Source organism: Cyprinus carpio, chromosome B8 (assembly GCF_018340385.1).
Source record: "Cyprinus carpio isolate SPL01 chromosome B8, ASM1834038v1, whole genome shotgun sequence".
NCBI lineage: Eukaryota > Metazoa > Chordata > Actinopteri > Cypriniformes > Cyprinidae > Cyprinus > Cyprinus carpio.
This window is the reverse complement of record NC_056604.1, coordinates 14,855,241-14,879,525: the sequence shown is the minus strand read 5'-3', so window position 1 is coordinate 14,879,525 and position 24,285 is coordinate 14,855,241. Positions and strand designations below refer to the sequence as shown.

General features: G+C 39.9%; 1 protein-coding gene across 2 annotated transcripts in view; it reads right to left on the bottom strand.

Annotated features, from left to right (window-relative positions):
- Window positions 1-937: 937 nt before the first annotated feature.
- Window positions 938-24,285, bottom strand: part of ptch1 (patched 1) — a 50,379-nt gene continuing 27,031 nt past the window's right edge. Inside the window, exons 12-24 of one of the 2 annotated variants that reach the window (XM_019066176.2) lie at window positions 22,798-22,923; window positions 19,966-20,084; window positions 17,392-17,869; window positions 16,828-17,137; window positions 15,472-15,614; window positions 12,412-12,595; window positions 10,935-11,215; window positions 9,298-9,435; window positions 7,997-8,139; window positions 3,610-3,709; window positions 2,921-3,211; window positions 2,291-2,846; window positions 938-1,436 (exon numbers count right to left, since the gene is read on the bottom strand). In XM_019066176.2, coding sequence (XP_018921721.2) covers window positions 2,292-2,846; window positions 2,921-3,211; window positions 3,610-3,709; window positions 7,997-8,139; window positions 9,298-9,435; window positions 10,935-11,215; window positions 12,412-12,595; window positions 15,472-15,614; window positions 16,828-17,137; window positions 17,392-17,869; window positions 19,966-20,084; window positions 22,798-22,923 — 2,868 coding nt within the window. In that variant the 3' untranslated portion in view covers window positions 938-1,436; window position 2,291. Of the gene's footprint in view, window positions 1,437-2,290; window positions 2,847-2,920; window positions 3,212-3,609; window positions 3,710-3,859; window positions 3,889-7,996; window positions 8,140-9,297; window positions 9,436-10,934; window positions 11,216-12,411; window positions 12,596-15,471; window positions 15,615-16,827; window positions 17,138-17,391; window positions 17,870-19,965; window positions 20,085-22,797; window positions 22,924-24,285 lie in introns of those variants that run through there. The other variant, XR_006155448.1, reaches the window with a different exon arrangement.

Below are 24,285 nucleotides of genomic sequence, written 5' to 3'. Positions count from 1 at the left end.
CTTGACCCTTGAGCACTCGCATGAACCATTTGGCAGTTGAGGGGGAACTTCCAATTAGTGTCACGGCGTTATGTTGTGGATTTTTATGAGGTGAGGTCAGCGCAGAGAACAGCTCTTGCTAAATTAGGGCCAGTAGTTGCGGTTTGTCATTGAGGAGGTCAACGTATCGACAAAAACCATCGTCGTGATCGGCCATTGTGCGACGCACACCTTGAGAATGCTCATTAGCTTAGCTTATCAAAACAAACAAACAAACAAAAAAGACAATGAGGAAAAAAGTTACGCCAACAGATTCAGAGCGAATTCTGTTGCAACTTGCAACAGTAATGTTTTAGCTTAAACCACGATTAAATGACAGGAAATAATGCCTTAAATGTAAAAAAAAACATAAGCTATAAGAGAAACCTGAAATTACCGTCACATTGCATTACTTTAGTAATGCAAAGTTTGAGTAATGAGCAAATTCAGGGTGGCCACAAATGGCCGATTTACAGTAAATAACTGGAGTATGAAGTACAAAAGACCAGAGAGAGTTCCAGTACAGAGGACAGAAAAACAGAGGCACTGTTATCCAACAATCACTCGTTTCCTTCTTCATTTCTGCGCAGCTAAATTCTCACGCATAGCGTGTTTCATTGTTAAACAGTATTTGTTTTTTCCAACTACCACAGGTTTGTGATATGCAAATTAACATTAAAAAGCATAAACTCTAATGCTTCAATATACACAAAACGCAAACATCTGCACGCACGCTTAAACATTTGATGCTCGTCGACAAACAACTGGAGATTAATGTGAATTTTACATGTCTAGCATATGTCTGAACAAATATTTCCCTGAATGTGTCCTCTGATATTGAATTTATTGTTTCTGTTTTTTTATGGTGTTTTTTAGAGAAGTGTTGTGTAGTTGGTGTGATGATAATTTTTTTTGCTGCAAAATCATTTAACATATTATGTTAGGTCACTTAGAGTTTGTTTTTGTTAGTTAATATGCATCTGAGGGGTCTAGGGGGTCTGTCGTGAACCAAAAATATTCACACACACAACAACACATTTTCAAACTCTCACACGCACGGTTCTATAAAATTAGAGAAGATAATTGCATAGCATTATACAAACATTACAACAATATCATAAGCAGCAACGACCGTATGCTGAAATGTTTGTCGAGAATGAAGTTTCCTTATGGCACAGATACACACACAAATGATGTGTGGGTCAAATTATAGCCACTCTCATTCATTATTTACATTTGTGTACACATAAATACTTATAGAAATATCTAACAATAATACACCAGGGTTATACAGTAACAGAGTCAAGCACCGAAAAGGCGCTGCTGGTCAAAGTGTTCCCGCCATGCAGCACCATGTTTCTGCCACGCTGGCACACTGATGTCCCATCTTTGGCTGTTTGAGCTTCAACATTCAACCACTGTGAACACAAAGGAGTGAAGAAACAGTGTTAACAGAAGTTCAAAATAGAATAGAATGAACTAATAACAACAAAGTAAATCCACCTAACTGAATCAGATAGAAAAGTGTTATTATTAGCAATCGGTTTTATTAGGACTGTCAATTTAAATTGTGGGCTCATGTTTTTGAAACAAGTCTCTCATGTTCACGAAGGCTGCATATAACTGATTTAAAATACAGTAAAACAGTAATATTGTGAAATATTATTTTAAATAATTCTATTTTAATATATTTTAAAATAATTTTTTTTTATTTTTATGTGAATTAAGATTTTTTTTATTACTGTGGTGGAATTTTATTTTTTCTTTAGCTTCAGAAATCAGTCTAATATGCAGATTTGCTGCTCGAGAAACATCATCATCAACGTTGCTAAATGCGACTATAATGCATGAAGATATTAAGATACTACAAACATTACCATCACGATTTTCTGTAAAGCTTCTTTGAAATAATGCACATTGTGAAGTGTTATACAAATAAAATTGACATGACTTTTATTTTTATTTTTTTAATTTTCAAGATTAGTAATGAATAGTAATTTGAAAAGAGCAGCATTTATTTGAAGTGGAACATTTTGTAACAATATAAATGTATTTGATCAATATGATCATATATAATATGTATAACATATATTTTAAAGACATTTTTAACTAAAAATAAACATGAATTCATACATCTCTAATTCTAATATGATTTAGTATTATTATTATTAAATATCTGAATCAATTGACAGCTCTATTTATTCGTAGAGACTGCTGATTTGATGTGGACCATTTTATTGAAGTCAGCCATATAATAAGCATCTCTACTAACCTCAGCTGGAGGGTGTTGAGTGGCAGACATTGGGAGTGTCATATTCTAGATCCTGCAGCTCCATGCCCTCTGTTTTCGAGCTGTCACTGCTCTTGTCAAAGGGCACATGAGGGTCGGAGAAGTGAGGGTCAGTGTAGACATCTTCTGAAGTGTGATAGCTGTCATTGGAGGGGTGGGACGGGTAGGCGGGGCTCTGGCCCGGCATCCCCGAATGAACGGCGACCGTCACTGAGGCCGAGGCTGTCACTGTTGTGATGGGCTGACAGTAGGCGGGGCCTGTGGACGGATGGGAAGGATGAGTGTAGAGGTTGTGGGAGCGGGGACGATGGGCCCCTGAACGTTCCCGGTGGTTGGGGCCCGAACAGCCACCTGGCTCAGTAGCGGTTTCAAAAGCATCCATGCGCGGCCTGTGAGGGGGGGGCGGGGGTCCGCTCCCAAAGTCCCTCTTAGGGTCCCTGCTACCATATCGCTTTGACGACTGAGGTCCAGCATCCTGAGAACTGGGTAGATGGGTAGACCTGTAATGCTGCGGTGGTTGCTGCTGTCTAGCTTCATCCTGCGGAAAACGTGGAAAACTATGTTAGTTCATTGTTTTTGTCAGATATATATTGATATAAATGCTTTACTCACTGAGTAAGGAGGAAACATTGGCAGTTCAACCTGACGACTGCCTTGTCGGCCCCCTGTGGCGATTCGCAACTCCTCTAGTCTGGCTGATCGCCCCCTGTTGGACTGGAGGTCATACTGCTGAAGCTCCTGGCTAATCCCGGACACAGTAGTGTTGGAACCATATTCTGAGTCTGACGAGTCTGAACCTGCTTCAGGAGTCGTGTGACTGGGTCGCATGGTGAAGCGGACCACCTGTGGGGGAGGTTCTGGGGACGGTGTGGGCAGCCGGCTTCGCCCATCCGCTGGAGATACCTGGAAGTGTAGTGGACATGAAAAGCAAAATCTGAGAAGCTGGTCTGTCTGACATTTGTGCAAGTGCTGTGATATTTGAAACTTTTCATATCATCAGAGAGTACAGTGCTAGTCTTGAATATGTACACAGGGTTTAAGAAGTATTTGGACAGTTAAGCCACACTTAAAAATGCTGATGTTATGATCAATAACTGATAAATGGCATATAATTAAAATGCTATGCAAATGTAAATAAATAAACAAACTAAAATCAAGCATTTTAAATGCTAAAGTGAGTTTAGGCGTCACAACATTATATTGTACAGTATTAAAATGGAAATTATAATAACTCTGCATAGCTTTATGTATGGCACGTGAACGTGTAATGCAGGATAACTTAACGGGAGCAATCCTCCTACCTCAGGATAAGGGCCAAAGTAGGACAATAAGACTGGGAGCAGCACCAGTCCATTCAGGACCCCTAACACTGTTAGGATGGCCAAAACAGCGAAGAAATACCTGCAAATACACAGCAAAAAACACTCTCATTAGAATAAAAAAGAACTTTACTGCACTCAATCAAGCACAGAGCAAAAGTCACTCAGGCACATTCTAACAAGCATTCACACAAAAATAATTTAGTCGGGTTTGGTTTTAAACTAAATTTACCTTGTGCCAGAGAAAGTCTCCAAAGAGGTCTTTTAGAAAGCAGCACAGAGAAGCAGAGGACATAATTAGTTGGTTAATTCAAAGGCATGGAAAATAGGGAAGGAAAAAGAGCGTGTTTTTTCTTTTTCTAGTGGTGAGTGGAGTACAAGCAAACACAAGGAAAGCAAAACGGGAAGGAATGTGGAGTACAGGCTTGCAAGAGAAGAGAGGCAAAGCACAAAGGCACAGGGGCCTCTCTCACTCTTTAAAAAAAAGAACGCAGATGCAAACAAATGAAGTGAACGGTATAGAATTTAAACAATTTAGTCTAGGAGGAAGAGAGGAGAGGAAAGACTACAGCCCCCTCTTGCCTGGCCTCAAGCACATTCACTTTTCCCTCTCTTTCTCTCTCTATCACTCTTTCTATACTAAGCCCCTGTGAAATTTCCCTGCCTTTCACAATCCCCTACTCTAATTAAATCTCTAGAGTATCAGGTAAGACCCCCAATCTCCTCGACAAATCCCTCCCTCCTGTCCTCCTTCGCTCCCTCACTCTTTCTCTCTTCTTCATTATGGCCAGCTTTCCATCCTTCGCTACTCCAGCAAAGCATCTGTGTAAATTGCTGCAGCTCAAATTGCAGCTGCCATCTTGCACCTCAAAGAAACACGGGGACAAGAGGACACGCTTTTTTTTTTATTAATATTTTTTACTTCTTTATGTACAAAAATAACATTTTTGAAATACATTTTTGAAATACCTAATATTTAATATTAATGAATAGGGAAACACTACTAATTTTATCCAACAACAAAAACTTATTGCAATAAACAGTTTTTTTCCCCCAGTAAAATATCTGAACATCTATAAAACAAGACAAATTTACATTTACTACTTGAGCTGAACTGTGACTGGACATTAGACCTGTTTTCATAAAATATTGAATTTTAGTGTTTATATAAGTTTATAATTTAATTTTTTATACATATATATATATATATATATATGGTATTTCTGTGTTCTTTTTTTTCAACTGTCTTATAGACATAAGTTCTTTTAAAAACATCTTTGATCTTTGAACCTAGTCTTAATGCTATATGAAGACTACGGTATCACATAAAGCATCCATGTTTGTCAATGCCCATGTTGATTAGAGTATTAAAAACCTGAAAAATATTCATGTACATTTAGAACAGATAAAAATGAATCGCAATTAAATATCTTAATCGACTGAAAGCCCTAATATATATTATATGGTCTGTCTGAATAATGGATTCTGATTGGCTGGCTGGTATGCAGTAAAAGTGTTTAATGCACATGTAGTTCCAAGTCGGTTTAATAACCATTCCATTTTAATGCGTTGCTTTAATTGATGGACACAAACCCACACTCATCGCGCGTGCACACACACACACACACACACACACACACACACACACACACACACACACACACACACACACACACACACACACATACTGAAAACCACTCTTATTATCTCACATGATTTTTCTTTTAAAGTAAATTTATCTTGTTTTAAGTATGCATTTATATTTTTCTTGGAAAACCTTTTTTTTTTTTTTTCAGTGATACTATCAAAGGCATTTGACGGGTAAAAGATGAATTTAAACCACACTTAAACTGGGATGAATATGTGAATGCATGTGTGGGAGAAACAGTGGGTATATTAGCAAACACCCGCCAGCTGGTATGCAGCACAGCTGTGCCTCAGACTAAACTCACAGACACATTTATAACTGATGCTGCTCTTGCTTGGCCTCCCCAGGTTTGCAAGCAGCTCTTTAGACTCAAACAATGTCCTGTAATGGCTGCACAAGGTGGGCTTCTCTCTGGAGAACCACAGACCTGTGTGTCTCTCTAGAAACGCTTGCTTTATTTACATCCTTCGGGGGGTTTTGCAGGTCTGGTTCAAGGGAAGAGCTACCACAGTGTTTAACCAAGCAGACGCCACTTGTTTAGGATGAGAGTGGAGAGAGAAGCCAGCCTGTTATTATTTAGGCTTATGTTAAAAAAAAAGTTAGGATCTTTAGTCTGTCTGTATTTCATCAAGCAAGTCTTCTTGAATTGCACTTTTTGGTTTGCATTTGGCTCTTGCTCTACCACACGAAAGATAGAACTCACAAGCAGAGAGATCAAACAGATCAATAGCTACAAATCAACAGACTATGAAAAATGAACATCGTCTTGGTTGAACTGTTCGGAAAGTCACCGACTCCAAACTAAATGTTCATATTGACGAGTGATTTACGCCGGTGGGCTTTTCCACGGATGAGAGCGATTGCTTCAGACTGGCTGAAGCAACAAAAGAGTTTTATGTTCTTCAACTTTGAACTTTGAGACGTCGCATGAAGCGTCCCTGAACCAAGAGCCATTCTCGAAAGCCACTTCTCCCTAGCGAAACCTCGCTGAGCAACCCGTCTGATCTGTTTGGATTCAAAACATTAGCAGACCTGACAGAGCAAAGTCAGGGAAACATTTATTTCTGCAAGGCTATAAAAATACAGCTCGTGTTTTTGTTTTTTTCCATATCTTCGGAGGCCAGGGGGTTTTGTTTGATGAAAAAACAGTAGTTGCGTTTCAATGGGAGCCCATGAGAGGGACTGGGGCCCAATGTGGTCTGAAGGAGAGAGTGTGTGTGATTGCGCCGAACTTTTGTGTGCATTATTTTTCTGGCATGCTACTTTAGATCCAGAGTGATTTGAGGGTGGAGGGCTGTGGTGGTTTTCCAGTCCTCTAATAAGAATGAGCTACTGCAGACATTTGTTCTTTCCCTCCTGTAGAAACAGATGAGATACTTACCACTCAAACACCCATGACTCAGTTTGATATAAGTGTAATTTGAATTTCAGCACAACGATAGTCTCGATACCACTTCAAGAAACAATAAATTACCAGATGTGTTTGACTCATCTGTTCTCAGGAAGGACATAAAAAAAAAAACATTGCAAAGTTACTGATTTAGATGCTCTAAGTAGCAGTGTGTGTCACTCCTCATTTCCACTCCTCGACTAGCAGCAAAATAACCCCTGGGCCCTCTCTGCTCTCAGCTTGTAAATGTCTTTGCAGGGCCATAGAAAAAAAAAGATTACAGAAAACACAGAAGAGCCTCAAGCTCTGTGAAGACAGACAGGAAAGATACGTGCTTGTAGAACGTGAAGGGAGGTTGGTTAGGACTGAGAAGAGAGTTAAGAAAACATTTACATTGTATCATAACCAGGGGTGAAGTGACAAAAGTGACACATGTTAAAAGCTATCTTTTCTATGTTAAATGGTTTTTGTCCAAGCCAGCCGTGATGAGCAAAGAGAGGCACATTTTGTCAGTTTTTAAGTTCATACATTAATATTTTTAAGCTAGATAGCCGCTAACTCACAGGAAATTTACTGGATAAAAATCATACTCCTCATGAATATTAAACATATACTCCCTATGAATATATGAGTGTTGTTCACCAGAAAATTTTAATTCTATCAAGTACTCACACTCATGTCATCTGTTCATATTCAAAATAAAAGTGCATTTATGTGTGTGTGTGTGTGTGTGTGTATAGATAGACAGACAGACAGACAGACACAGACAGACAGACAGATAGATAGATAGATATAGATAGATAGCTAGATAGATAGATAGATAGATAGATGATAGATAGATAGATACATAGATAGATAGATACATAGATAGATAGATAGATAGATAGATAAGGGAGAGACAGAAATATCTCAGGTTGGATTTAAAATATATCTTCATTTGTGTTTTGAAGATAAAAATTAAGTGAATGAAAGAAAATGAAGTCAGAATTTTCATTTTTAGGTTAATTATACCTCTTAAACAAGGATACAATAGATACAAGGATACAATACAATGTATTGTATTTTTTGATTAACTGTAATTTTACCATAGTTTTCAGTGTGGACAAAATTAGCTTTAGACTGGAATAGTCACACCTCGCATGGTTAGGATACAATATTGAGGACAAATATTCTGTAAGATCAGCTATTGTTTACTAACATTGTTTAAAAATAAATATGACACCCTATCTGAAAAGCTTTAACTCTTAAGAGAGAAAACTGACTATCAAAGCTATCCCCATCTTAAAGTACAATGCACCACAATCTACGCAGCAGAAGTCTGCTATCTTTACCTGACTATGAAGTCGAACTCTGACCCCGCCAGCATCAAGACTCCTAGCAGAGTGGAAAACGCTCCGTCCAGCACTGGGGCGAACATGTGCTCAAGTGCTAGAATGGCTCGCTTGTTCCGGTCCCCGATGGCTGTGAGGAACGCCTGGGAGGAAAACAACAAATATGATCAATATGAATCACTCAAGACCAATAAAAACATCCAATAATCATCACTAGCTACATACAGTCACAACTGTGTGCTGAGCCCCCTCCTCTTCACTCTGCTGACCCACAACTGCACACCTTCACACAACTCAAACCTCTTTATTAGTTTGCGGATGACACGACTGTGGTAGGTCTCATTAGCAACAGAGATGAGACAAACTACAGGAGCGAGGTGAGCCGCCTGGCCGAGTGGTGCAATGACAACAATCTCTCTCTGAACGTGGAGAAGACGAAGGAGATTGTTGTTGACTTCAGGAGAGTGCACACTCAGAATGCTCCTCTGACCATCAACGGTGCGACTGTGGAGAGAGTGAGCAGCACCAAGTTCCTGGGTGTGCACATCTCAGAGGACCTCTCCTGGACCGACAACACCGCAGCACTGGCCAAGAAATCACAGCAGCGTCTCCACTTCCTCCACCAACTGAGAAGAGCCAGAGCCCCGGCCCCCATCATGTGCACCTTCTACAGAGGCACCATCGAGACCATCCTGACTAGCTGCATCACTGTGTGGTATGGCGCCTGAACTCCCTCCCGACCTTGCCCCCCCCTCCCCTCTTTTTCCCCAGGCACCACTGAACTCTGAACCTCACTCACAAACCCCACACACCCCCCAACTCCCATTAACACTCTGGGACCTGCACCGGACACTTTGTTCAGCATTGGTCTGCTCACTACCTCATTCAGCAGTTAACTGACCTCATTCAACTACCTCTTCTGTCAGTTTAAATAAAGAACTGCTCTCTTAGATTTTTGACACTTTAATCAGACTGAATAAGCTCTTGTGCATTATTATCATTATATCTGCACTGTTTACTTTACTGGTTTGCACTCTATCTGCCATGTGCCTTGTGCTGCTTTACTTATCTTTCTTTTTACATGACCTATTCTTAAATTTGTATAGTTGTACTTTATATTTTATCATCTGTATTTAATGTTCTACTGTTAGTGTTATCTGTATGCACCAAGGGTCTGAGAGTAACGGAATTTCAGTTCTCTGTATGTATGTACTGTACATGTGGAAGAATTGACAATAAAGCAGACTTGACTTGACTTGACTTGAACTGTAAGATAAATTTTCATTAGCACATGAACTCACCAGTGCCACGTGGACGGTGAACTCCACACCAATGCCAACGGAAGCAATAAGGATGACGACAGGGACAGCGCTGAGCTTGATGCCGATTAATCCCATCATGCCAAACAGCTCCACCGTCATCAAAGACAGCACCAAGACCTGTGAGAGAAGACCGGCAAACATAAAATTCTTTCCTAAAAAACGAGGAGCTGTACTTTACATAGATTAAAGTAAAGTTTGGCTCGGGTTAGATGGGTTAGCTAAGATAAAGTGCTGTGGAGTGTGGGAAAATATCTGCTCCTCAGAAGGGCCCATTTGTGACGCTTTCATATGGAGCTGAACTCGAGATATGAACTGGTTAAGTAAATGCCACAATCAGCTGATGAGTCTTGGGTTACTGGGGGGCCCAGCTGCCTTTGAAAAGGGATGAAGAGGACAGAAAGAGGGCCAACGCAGGGGAGTTTGGGGCTGGGAGGGCTGGCAAATGAAAGGGGAGTCGAGCATGGCGGAAGTGGGGATGTATGGAGTTTAAGGGGGCCGCTGGTGGTCTGGGACAAAAGCACAATGGTAAAAGCTGAAGCAGGGCTATAACTTTCCCTTTCAAGTGTCCAGTAAAGCAAAAGGATGAAACTGCTATCCTGTCAGACAGAGTTAGATCAGTCAGATGGCTTAAACACTGCCCCTAATAAAACAGAGACCATCGAGAAGCGGAGACACAGTGTGGGAAAGAACGTTAGATCTCACGAATAATATAAATGATACATACACACACATTTCATCAGGAACAGTAGGTCTGTTTTACATGTGGAGTGATAGAGTTGCTGTGGTTACCCCTCATTTCCCCATTTATTTTAAAGAAATGTCTCAAAAAGCCTCACGTAGACTAAACAAACTGGCTCTCACAGTATAAGATAAACACAAAGCGCAGGGCTGTAAAAACACAGCTTCTCTTGAGCTATTCCTGCCTGCCCTCCCCTGTCTTGCTCCAAATAGTACACTTTTAATTAGTTTTCAATTAGTAAGCCTGTTTCCACCTCAGAGTAAACAAAAAGGTTATTTTAAGAAAAGTTTGTGATAAAGATATACAGAAAAAAAAAAATTGTAGACAGTCACGACCGAGAGAAATATGTGCAATAGTGAGCTGTAAAGGTGCAATTATTAGAAAATAGGTGCATCTGTGAAATATAACATACATTAAATGTACATATTATGATGCACAGTTATGAGAAATAGTTGCAATTTAGAAATATAGACGGAACTGTAACATCTATCCATCCATCCATCCATCCCTTAACCACTGAAGGCCTGTTCACACCAAGTCCAATGCAAATAAATGCCACAATATTTGCAAATATTTTTATTACTTTTATGCCAAAACTACTTACAGTTAATCTGATGTAAAAAAAAAAAAAAAAAAAAAAAAAAAAAAAATTGTTACGTGAACAATTGAAAAAGATATTGACCTAGCCTCCAACTAAAAAAATAACAGATAATTGCAACGGATATTTAAGAGCATAAAAGAGTTCACAGAAATGTTCTGTTTCATGCCAAAAATTCTTGGTTTGTACAGGCCTTGACTGTACATTTGCAGATAGAGCCAAATCTGTGATGGATGTACGTTTACACAAAACCCTGACACATCTTAAGGAGAAACTCACTATGATTCCGGCAGTCCAGGGGTTGAGCAGGAAGACGGCACACACCAGGAAGGTGCAGGCCAGCACGACGCTGATGGACAGCAGGAGCCAGTGGCGCAGGCCTACATACTGCTCCCAGAAGAGGAAGGGGTAGCCGTTGGGGTAGCTGGGAAGGCCCTGGCGGCTGTAGTTGCTGCAGATGGAGCGGACGCTCTCGATGGCCTCCACGAACTGTGGCGTCTCGCGAAGCCCGTTGAGGTAGAAGGGAAACTGTGCATATTCGATGGGCTCAGCGGCAGGAACTGCAGAAGATAAATGCAAAGATGGCCATAGAAATGAGATAACTGTAATGTAAATTTCACTTTTACAACAAGCCACATCCTGTAAACATCTGTGGAAATGATGGTAAAAAATTTTTTTTGCTGTAGCTGTAGTTCTCGGAACTTAACCGTATTATCTTCATTAACTGACATAATGCTAATAAACCAACCTATTAAATTAATACAATCCACTTTGAACTTTTATAACACACTGGTTGTATGCTATGTTTTTACCATAGCATTTTTAATCTTTTATCATTTATTTTTTTCCAGTGCATTATCTCTCACTCTTAGCAAGTCATAGTTAACATAAAGCACATCAGCGTTCTCAAGGTGACAGACCGCACTTATTAAACATGTCGATTTCTTTACCACCCCAGGAAGGAAAGGGGGCTAAATTACCAGCTATCAAATCTCGACATGCAGCCGAGTGTCAATCCTGACTGTGATCTGCTGTAATTATGCTGTCAAAAATCTACGCTGAAATATCCCCCTGCTCTTCTCGGGAACGAACACACACGGACGACCATCAAACATTTGAGCATTGCCAAATTCATGCTGACAGATATCACCTGTCATCAAAGCTTGTGTGCACTGCAGGGCTTTCAGCAGCAGGCCTGGAATGACTCATCACTCCGGCTACTGGACTTGGATAAGCGGCAGTCTTAAAACCACAAATAAAATCAGAAGAATGTGACCCAGAATGACTAGCGCTCTGGAGGTGTGTGTGAGAGCGTCTGTGAAGGGCGTGTGGGTGGAAGGGAGGGAATATCTGAGTGTGTGTTCCAGTGCCTGAAGGGGTCAGGCAGGACCACTTGCTAAACATGCTTTTGCCCCATTATAATCTCCACTATAAATTTCCATCAGGACGGGAGCTGGACGTCTGCCAGCCTGCTGCGGGGGCTCCGAATCAGAGAGGCCGTTTCAGCTTGTTATCCAGTCACATTTCTCCCAAGCGCCCACTGTGTACTGCACACACACAATGTACACAAGCTCACGCAGCCCGGTGTCGCTGTTAACTTTACAAATACGACTACAAATTGAATAAACCCGCTGTGGCTATTTGGGATGAAACTGATGTGCTCACAAAGCATAGGAGCTAAAGATAAATGGATACAATCAAAAATGTAGCATAATACATTGAGGACTTGGTGATAAATGAACCAGAGAGTACTCACTGTTGAGTCTGCTGACAGGAATGGAGTCTGTCCTATCATGGAGCCACTCAGGAGGGTGCGGACGGATGCTGGCCTGGGATGCAGCGTAGGCCACTGGGTCATTGCTCACCCAGGCAGTTAAGTAAATGTAAAAGGCATTTGGGTTGATGATTCCATCGGCGCTCACCAAACGCTGTCTAGTTAGCTGGTGATGAAAAGAAAATGTAAATTAGAAACTGCTCAAACAACATGGTTTGTTTGCTAACATTAAGTTCTTGAATAAGAACACCAATGTATGTACTATATAAGCGAGTATTGTGAATGCCCACCAGCGCTATAGTAATCGCTAAATGCTTCACTTCTCACCTAGTGCTTAGCTAGCTACCTCCTGTGAAGGCAAAGTCATTACGGCATCACACTCAATGCCATACATGCTTCTCGAGAAAATAAATCTACAGTCTCCCAGTCAGGAGTTGGGGGTTAGTGTGTATCAGTGTGTGTGTGTGTATGGGGGGGTGAGAGAAAAATTGCTTGAGTTAGTGTAACAATAAAAAAATTGGCCGGAGTCCCTGAGCACGTCTGTGTGCAGTTAACCTTGCTGTTAACACTGGAGGAAATGCCACCCAGCAAATGGAGGAGAGCTATAAAAATAACACAACATCTGTATAAATGTTGCAAACACTTGCTTCTCCTGACCCCTATAGATACCCACAATGCCCGGCGCCACAGAAGGCTCCTGCCGTGAAGGCAAAATAGGGTTTTTGATAGTACAATGACTTAAAATCCCACGCAACACTTGAAAAAAATGTTTAACAAGAAAAGAAAAAAATAAATATCCTGAGATGCTAAATTATAATGATTTTCAATTAATAATAAATAATTAAATAAATATGTGAGGGGGGAAATAATTTTTCTGTACTGGTTTTCAATGTAATAATGAAAAAAAATTAGATGAGAAAATCATGGGGAAAAAATAAACAAATAAATAAATAGATTATGTACAGATAAAAAAAACCAAGACATTTACCTGCACTGGTTTTAAATAAAAATAAATAAATAAAATAAAAAGAGGCGTTAAACTATTTACTTTCAATCGATACATATAAATTAAAAACACATACAATTATTAGATTAATTGTAGAAAAAAACTGGAGACACTGAACTGTATTAGTTTTTAATTTAATAAGAAAATAAAAGCAAAATAAAGAATAAATAAGAAAAAAACAGATGTTTAACTGTTCTCATTTTCTATGTAATATATTTCAATAATAATAATAATTTTATTATCAGATGAAGGAAAAAAAGAAAGTCCTCAAGGAATAACAGGATGAGTTTTATGATGACCAGAATGAGAGAGGCAGCTTGTGATTCCCGCCTCTGTATCCACTGAAAGGGACATGGCAGCAGTTCCAAGAGAAGGGAATAAGCGAGAGGCGGGAGAGAAAAAAGCGGACTTGGATTCCAAAGATCTGGATTGCATTAAGCAGCAGGATGCGCAACAACTGTATGTCTTCAAGCTGTCACGGGAAGCACACAGTGCGAAGCTGGCGGCCTCCTGGCCCACTGCCGCCCCTCTTCCCTCACAGGCAGAGGAAATGACATCACGGGGCCGCACACCAACACAGATCGGCTGGCTTTTCTTGCCTATTCAACTGGCAATGGTTCAGCACAATAATGACCACTTGAAAACAACAAAAATGCAAATCATTTCTGGCCCTATGTGTGCATTGCCAATTACCCGACAAGACGACACACTCTCAAACACACACACACACACACACACACACACACACACACACACACACACACACACACACACACACACACACACACACACTCTCTCTCTCGCAGCCGTCCGCTCCACTCCTCCCCACCCTTCAGCCCCTCTGGCATGTGGTATGCTTTGTATTTTTCATATTTTTGCTCTCCTCTTGCCTGACATTTCATGCTGGGTAGCAACTGGAAACTGTTAATGTGTTAACCTGTTAGATTTTTTGCCGGTGTGACTGTGTGTGTGTGTGTGTGTGTGTGTAGGGGTTTCTTCTTGACAAGGCCCCTCTGAAGGAGTCCTGAAAAGGTTGTATAGGCCGAGCTTTAGGCCTGCAGCAAGAAAGTGGAACAAATGGTTTAAATGAAGACTTAATTGCTTTTTCAGAGGCAAGTTGCGGCCCCATCGAGAGCTTTAAATTCCTGTGCTTGGTAAAGCAATCAGAGGGAGAGAGAGAGAGAGGGAGAGAGGGAGAGAGAGAGAGAATGAGGACAGACATAGACGGACATTCAGAAGCCAGTTGTGGTTCCTAAGCGTGGTTATAAACCCTGACACTGATGCTAAACACATATCTACCCAAGCACCTCTCCGTCATCAGAGATTCACATAAACATGTTGTTCATGTCAACCAGAGAGAAGCTAATTTAATGTGTTAATATATTTAGGGGGAAAAAAAGGATAGGGGGTTGGCAGTTGTTTAATTGTACCTTAATATTAATATTGCATCATATAATGATGATGATAATAATAATAAAAACAATAATAATTTGGGAATTCGATAATCTTATTATCAAAATAATTCCAAATAAATATAATATCAATAATAAATATTAATGTAATAATATTACACAATAATAATTAAGTCATTATTATTATTATTATTATTATTATCATCTCAAATTTCATAATATATATAAAATGACATGAATTAAAAAAACAATCTTAATAAATATGAATCAACTATCACAAAATAATAATTAATATTATTATTCTTCTCAACAATTTCAAAATATATATAAAATAGAATTAAAAAAACTATAAATCTTATATTAAACAAAAATTATAAATACTATATGTAATATTACTAAGTAAAAATTAGAATAATATATTGTGGTAATTTTTACATTCAGTAACTAAAAACACACACACACAAAAAAATAAATAAATACATAAAATAGTGTGGATACAGGTGAGATTTTATTTCTATACAAATCAGGGAGACTGGCTCAATCTCCTTTCACTGAGAATCATGGGATTCAATCTATGAAAATCCTACTCAAGTGAGATGGACTCAAGTCTGTTTGGGTTCTTACCAGGTTCATGTTGACTGGCTTGTCTCTGCGGCCGGTCTGCACCAGGAGTTTGTAGGCCAGGACACCATCATCAGAGCCATTCCTGTAGTTCCCCTGAGTGATCCTACCGGCCTGCCAGTCCTTATCGAACGCCTCCTGCAGACCTGCCGGGACACACACATTATTCTGAGTACCTCATTCAAAAGGTTATACATAAACTGTGTTAACCTTTCCTCTCAGTAATCCCTCGACTCTCTCTCTCCCCTCTATCTCCTCAACGCCAGTGGTCCGTTTCTGGGGCACATTGCTTTCTCTCTCCCTCGCCTCACTGTCTGTGACCAATTTGTTGAGCCATTTCAAACCACAATATTAAAGACAGCTCTCTCCACCCTCTCTGGAACAGCCTTTACTGAAGCCCATATGCACATACATAATGCACAGTGAACACACGTAGAAAACATGTGGTCCAATGAGAGTGCTGAAAGGATTCAACAAAACAAAGTAATTGGAAAACGCCAATGATGTTTGAGGTTCTGTTCGGCCGACAAAGCAAGTCTGTACATGCTACCCAAACTCCGTCTGGACAGAAACCGTTTGGAGACAGGTATGCCTTTCTAAAGAGGAGCTGTGAGAGAGAAAGTGGGCAAAACAAGGTTTGCTTCTGAATATGGCCCGCCCGGGATTAGATACGGCATTCCGAAAGAAGCCACTGTTGAGGAGGCCACAAGGAAAAAGATGTTGCAGGGACATGCCCTGTATCTCCCAATCTACTTGTTTTTTTTTCACTCTCACCTCAACTGCATTTTTTTGTCCCCACACTGTTTCTTTCTTTTTTCCCCCCACATTTTCACTCTCTGGTTTTAATCTCTCCATTTAAATCTCACTCTCGGATCATAATCTGTTTTAAGACATTAAATGTGTTACAGATTTGGAGGTTTAGCAGCGTGATTGATGTTTGTGAGAAACAGATGATCTGACGTTGGTAAAATTGATGTAAAACTCGTCACCAATGAAGCAAGGCACTGTCTGGAAATCAAGAGTCTGTAAAAATGAAGCATTTTGTAAAACTCAAATGGTTTTCGGACAAAATGTAATCATTTATTGGCAACTGAAATGTTGGGATTTTTTCCAAGTTTTTGAAAGAAGTCTCTTATTGAACTTTCTTATGATTTATTTGATCAAATATACAGTAAAACTGTAACGTAGTGAAATATTATTACAATTTACGAAATTAACGAAAGTCTTACGGGTTTGGAACTACATGAGGGTGAGTAATTAATGACAGAATTTTCGTTTTTTAAGGTTTGGCCTTTGGGTTTGACCTCCACCAATGATCTCTGACGCAAGACTGATCGATTACACATCTGAGTGTATTACCTTGCAGCCAGTCTCTGAAGTAATGCAGCCACATGTGTGGGAGCTGGCCATTCTCCTCCCGCAGGACGTACTTCACAGTGCCGAAGCGTTGGTGCAGCTCATAGAGCTGAGGCTGGATCTGTGCGTAGTCAGCTTTCTGGGTCACCACATACATGTAATAGAAGGAAAAGTAGCGGAACTGGGCACGAATGAAGTCGTATTCGCCCGTCTCTCGTGGCACAATGTCAGTCAGCTCTAAACCGTCCCGGACACGGGTGGTGCCGTACAGACTGACCCCGAGCAGTGCCAAGAAGAGAAAAATTACCACCACCTGATAGGAAACACACAAAAAGTCAGATATGAGTCAGGGTTTGGCTACATCTGAAACTACTGCTGTTTTAGTGTCTTATGACGAATTTCTGCCCTGTTTGAGGTGTTTGTGGTTTTCAGAAGGCCTTGACTCACAAAATAACACTTACACAACACAAGATACACTGTTGCTCATTCAGTGCCAGGATATTAGCTCATCACTGGCATCCATAAACCCACTTCCAATCGGACAATGTGCACAACATTTACCCTCACCTTTGTTGTCGGCTGCAGCAGAAACGGGGCATAGTGCTTTTCAGCAAACGATGCAAACGTCCATCGTGAACACGGAGGCTCCAGACAGCGTAAACTCGACTCCCCAAATTGAGATAGCAAGTCTCGTGTGGAGCTCGCGCCATCGGGACTCTGGCAGGATGCTGTATCAGAAGCCGGTCCTGGCCCTGCACTGCTGCTGTTGTTGCGGTTGTTGTTGTTGTTGTTGTGGTTGGGATTGGGATTAGGGGCATAGGGTTGAACGGAGATGTGAGAATGGGGCTCGGCCGTTGTGTAGTAGGCCTGTGTTCTGGGGTCGTACTCTGTGCGCAGCTGTACGGTGGACTGCATGGTGATTTGGGTGTGCTGGGCGAAGCTGTGGCTGCTGTAGGAGGGTGGAGGGCTGTAGCGGCTGGATTCAGCAGAGGAGTCAGCGTACGCCGCCTGCGGCTCCAACTGGATCACCCGGTTAGCGCAAGGACTAAAAGAAAACAAGAGAAAGACAAAGTGCATTTCAGTAACACAAAAGCACCATGTAATAGTCGCTTATGTGTGGAATTTCCTGCAATATCGATTTATATTATTTATATAAAAGATGTTTCAAAAAGTAGGGATCTCAAGAATTGTTTCTTCTAAGATGCCTCGACAAATTTTAAGCATCATATGTATCCTTAAGAGAGAATCCAACCCCATTATGCACGTGACACAGTTGTGTAGAGTCCCAATTCACCTACTTACACTATGCACAAAAAGTACTTGTTATGTGAAGAAAGCAGACACTTTTAAGTGTTGAAAAAATACTATCACGTCATAATTGCGTCTTTAACAATTAACATGCATTCTGTTGTCGCTAACTGGCCTGTCAGTCATTTTGTCACTGTTAATGTATTCATATACACTAGATATTTCAGTTTTTTAATTTAGACTCCTCAAGAATTCATCCTACCATATTGGAGAGAATCGAAGAAGCATATCAATCTACTAGTCGTGGGTCATTCTTACAAAGGACTCTCTAATTTATTTTATGAAAATTAACAATGTTGTTGCAGATAAAATTGAATAAAATTTTATCAGGTTAAATACAGGTTATTAATCATTCAAACTCTTTCATCTACATTGCTTTACTTAAGCATCCACCTAGCACATCTGCCATATTTGTAGTTCCTTTTATTCGTGTTTGTAGTTCTAAACTGAATTCTTTGCCAAAACACAATGGGTAGTATTCAAATTAGAATGCAGCATTAGAAAGAAAAAAAAAAACACTACAGGATTTTGAACAAGGTAAAAGAAAGTGAATAAAAATAGATTATTTTATCCAAAACTGTGTGTTCTGTATATTTTTATTATTATTAGATTATCAAGATGTTAGCTTAGCAACCATTTGTGGTTTAGGGTCAATGATGGCTAGTATGCTGCCTTAGCAAATGTAGGTTTTGTAACAGAGCCTGTCTCTTTTCCATGATTTTCTGTATGGACAGAGTTAGCTAGTGAGCTTGTAAACGACCTTTAGATGTGGCAACTCGTTACTCTTGAGCGCTCATGCAAACGCATGTAAATACAACCGCAATCAGCTTTCCAGTCGAGAGCAGTTACAGCCGAGACGCGAGTGAGTGTCAGTGACTAAAAAGCAAGCGTTTCGACCATGGCGAAAGTTAAGGCATCAGGTTTAATTTCCTGCAGGAGTTTGGGGGCATGACTAAGAAGGTAAAGTATGTGCCTATAGCCCACTTGCTTTCTCTCTCTCTCTCATCAGACACCAAGAATGTTGCAGCACGCAGGAGAGGCAACAGCACGTCTTATTTGAGGGCCCGGGGCCTCAGACAGAGATAAACATCAACACACGCACATATGCACAAAAAGTATAGATGTTAGGGCAGGTTGATGCTTAATTGCGTTGTTTATACGGCACTCAGTGTCATAACAGGCTGTTGTATATGTTATATCTAAATGAATTTGTTTGGAAAGATCACAAAACCATATCACACCCTGGCCTCAGAGAAAAAGTGATGGATGGTTATATGGCAGTGTGAGGTTGTTTGTCTGTGCTTGTTTCGCTAAACTTCTGAGCGACAAATTTGAAAATATCTTCACGATTATAATAAACTAGTCATTGTTTTTTGGGCTAGTCATTGTTTTTTAAAGACATTAATCATTTTAAACAACAAGAATGCATTAAATTGATTAAAAGTAACAGTAAAGACATATATAATGTTACAAAAGATTACAGAAATAAATAAGAATCCAAAAAAAAAGGATCTAGGACAAAGTATGAAAAGTGTTTATTTTTTGTTTACTATACTTAAGGACAAAAACATCCCTATAAGGACATCTGAGAACTTAAAGGTAAAAATGGTTGGTAAAAATAAATTAAATGACGCTTTTCTTCTAAAAGTGCAAAACATTTTATATTAGGTGAGAGTTAGGCTAAGTGTGCATTAAATATAATTAGATTGCAAAGGGGCAGAAAATTTCTGGAAACTTAAAAAAAGTTAATCGAGAAAAATCGAGAATTTTCCGCCCCTTTAAATCGTATTTAAGATGCGTCTTCTTTTAGCCAGGTTAATGTTTGTGTGCTACCTGACAAAGCAGCAGAAAATGTCAAAGCGGCGGTCCTCTCTGCGGTACAGATCCATGCTGAGGATGGCAGGAAAGATGAGCAGCACCATAGCGAAGTTAAACACCACGACCACTGCGGCCTGAGAAAGAAAATGAAGATGTTGAGCACATATTCACACTCACACAAAATAATCACACACAGCGACATCTGCAGAGGGTCTATGCCAAAACCACAATGATCCCAACAAATTCAATTTTACACAATTATCCTCTTCATAAGAGATGAATGACAAACAAATAAAAAACACGACTCTTGCCATCCCAAAATTAAATCTGGGCTTATCCAGTTTGGGTGAAACCCACCTCAATTTCTAAATGTAAATCACATTGCTATTGAATTCATAATTCAATCCACACACTTACATATAAAGAACTGGGAAAAAGACTTTCAGCTAGATGTGGCTCTCTTGACCTTGGGAAACTGCCACTTTCTTTCAGAGCCCATATATCACAAGCTTACTAAAAAGACTTCACCGGGCCAAGAGCTCCTTAACAGTGTGGAGAAACAAACAAGTGATCTGAAACTTTTAATCCTGATTCGTTCGGTTGAAGCTCACAGAATAACTAATGTGAGAAGAGTAACTGCATAAAGAAAAGTGACATGACAATGAAAGTCAGAAACCGAGGAGAGGGAGAGGGCAGATTGAAGCATGTCTGCCCTAGTTAGGGTGTATTTTTTTATGGGTGGAGGTTGGAGTTATGTCAGACTGCCAGACCACCCAGAGAGCAGCTCAGCCTGACAGAGCCAAGACACAATGAGAGAAACTCATGTAAACAAAGCCACTCCAAAAAGCATTTGGACACTTCATCTACACTTAAAAATGTGTGAATGTCACTGCATTAGACAACACAATATCAAATCTATCAACACATGAGAGGAACAGAGAGAACAGATGAGAGAATGTGCGCGAGTGATTCGACAGTGAGATTTGTTAGGCCTGACATGCGCTCGCTTTTATGCTGCCAAAGAAATAGATAAAAAGACTGAAAGAGATGGAGGTGCCAAAAACAGTGTTAAACAGAGACAGAAGAATTGAAACACAACCAAATAGTGTCACCATGAAATGGTAATCCCAACACATTTACTTCTGTAATGTTATTAGACAAAAATAAATGTTATCAAAGATGGCAATTTACTATATTTTAATAAAGACAAAATGTTTTCCTTTGTGAATAATGAGCACCAGTAATGTTACATTACAATTTAAAAATGATTTGTTACACAACCGTTTAAAATTTAAAACAGTTCTTCGATGAACAGCAATTTTAACAGAATTTCTTTGATACTGAATACATATGTAACATTGTAAATGTCTTTACTGTCAGTTTCAATCAATTTATAGCATCATTGCTGAATTAAAGCATTCACTTATTTTAAAAAAAATAATTAGGTAAAATAAGTAGGAGGCAAAAATATTTTTTTAGGAATTTTGAAGCATTTCCCCAAATTTGACAAAAACTTAAGTAAACATATTAGGACACAAACGTTCAAGTGCACACACTTGTACACATAATCAGAAGTAAATATTTGGACACAAAAGCTGAAGTAAACACATTTGGACACTACAGCTGAAAAAAGAGACTGTTACAGAAGGAAATAACACGTTTACAAAAGCTGTGTGTGTTCTCAGTGGTTTTGAAGATGAGTGTTTTCAGGCACCATTGAACAGGTGCCAGTTGGAGTGCGCTGTGGTGAAAAACAGCGTGTGTGTGTCTGACAGACGTGTGTGGGACATCAATCCATGATCTATAGATCTACAGCGCTGTACGAGTGTGTATGTGTGCGTGTTTAGGCGTGAGTCACATCTTGCATGTGGTCGGCAGGCTCATCCCGCACATCATTCATCTGAAAATATGCAATCATCGAACAGACACAAACACTATACGACAAATTACACTTGCAGATATAAAAAGCAATTCTGATTTTAGGATCAAAGGGTCTTGCACAAGGGGAGGTTGTCTGTAGGATTTAAGCTGAGATTTGTGTGAACGTGTTTGTTGAACAGAACAAGGCATCAGTGTGTAAATCTCTGCGTCTGCCTCCGTGCAGCTGTGCAGGTAGTTAGGACAAAAACATGTCGCTGCATCGCATCGCGTGTAGTTAGGACACGGTGTAAGTGTCGCAAAAGAGGTCCACGCGACTCAATGTTCTATTAATGTCTTCTGCAGCCTTACAATAGATTTTAATAATTGATTTGAATTTGAATTGATTCACTGAAAATTTATGAAGCGTAAAAGCTCCGGTCCACAGTCTTCAGAGCATCTACTTAGAAAAAAGTCAGATTTGACAAAAGATGAGGGTGAGTAAATGATGACAGAACTTTCATTCGACTGTCCCTTTAACCTGATTTAAGTCAGGAACAGGTTGAGGGCAGATCTCTTGCTTAGCCTCTTTCCTATGTCACTTCCACAGCCTTGCGGTCATAAATAAACCACAGATGTGTGGAACAACAACCCGTGTGACCCACCCCCACTCCCAGATTGAGTTACGTGCCCACAATCTGCACACTTAGGGGGCCGCACCACTAATCACACGCTGTAGGAGGGGTTATGGGCCATGCCAGCTCACTCAACCTGTCACACGCTCAGTTTGATGAATGAAATCAATAAAAGTCATGTGGAGAAATCTGGAGTCAATGAAGGTATGGAACACGCACACAGAACAAAGAAAAAGCTGGTACGGACATGGGATATTTCTGCAAACGTCCATTAGTAATACAAACAAACACACAGACAAGCAATCTGAAATGCATTCCTGTTCAAGAATATAAAAAAAAAAAAAAGCACACAAACCTGTAAAGAGAAAGCTCGGAGTGCTGGGATTGGAATAAGGGCGGCCATGAAAAATGCTGTCACATTACTGATGGAAGTCAAAGCTACACTAGCCCCAGTCCTCTTCAGACATTCACCAGTGCGGTCCTGAGAAAGAAAGACAGAAATAAAAGTTACAATGTCATCAAATTAACAGCAAGCATATTATTCTTACCGCTAGAATCAATTAGTCAAGGTGTCTTGCTACAAACACTGTTGTATATTAGCTTTTCAAGTCCATTTTCCAGCTTTTCTTGGACCCTGAAAACTAAGCTGGCTGTTTTTGCCATTGCACCGCTGTAGATCAGACCACTGTACATAAATGACTCTGTTATGATTGGAACGAGTGAACGAGTTGCAACGTTCACTACTAGGGATGGGTATCTTTGTCATTACTGTACTGGAAAGCTCAGTAAAATTATTAATTTATTTCCTTTTTTATGTTCAGTGTATACTTATTCAAAACTGTAATATAATGCAAACTTTTATTCACTTATTTCTTATTCATCTGAATGTGGTGCTTTGAACAATTTTTGGAGAACAAAAACAACTGAGTAACTGGAAATGATGATAAACAAGAATTCATTCAAAATAAATACATATCAATTATGTTTATTTTGTTATTAAATTATCAAATATGGGGTAGGTGCAGTTCTAGATCTTCTATAATTTATACAAAATTTAAATAGATCAGGCATAGATTACTTTGGTCAATGATGATAAATAAAATTTAGTCTGACAATAATGATTCACCGTTAATAAATCACTGCCAGACTCATTATGACTTTTGTGAAGGTGTAACTTGCGTTTAAGCTGGCTGATATTTTCATCGAAGAGAGCTGGTAATCACACAACCTGCCATGACAACTTAATGAGCTCAACTTCTGATGAAAAGCTTTCCTTTCTCGCCCTGTTATTATGTGGATTTTTAGAGAGAGGAAAAACACAAAAAAGAGATTCATTTCCCTCCCTTCTCCTTATCCCTCACTCACACAGAAATATTTTCCATCAAAGGCAGGACATATCCTTTTAAACAAAGCAGCCTGGGGTGCAGAAACATGATTGGCTCGCTGTCTTGTTAGGATAAACTCTCTCATTCCTCGTTTTAAAGCCATTCAGTGTGCAAAGCGCATGAGAAACAGTTCCAAACCCCACCTTCAAACACACGGAGGTAGAGATGAGGAGAAGGAAAGAAAGAGGGAAAGTTTTTTCTGGTATCTGAGGACGTGCTGGACCACACACAGCGCGTTTTTAGACAGGAGTGCTCTGCGCTCTCTCTCTCTCTCTTTCTCCTCCTGCGGGGAACTGTTTACTTTCCACACAAAAGTGTCGCTGCACGCTGTGCAATCTCACATAAACACAAGCAAATACATGCCTGAACTCAGCCGTCTGCATGAGAGTCATCTAAATCACCACTCATACACGACCACACGTAAACGCACGCCAAAGCTAAACAAAGACACCCTTGAC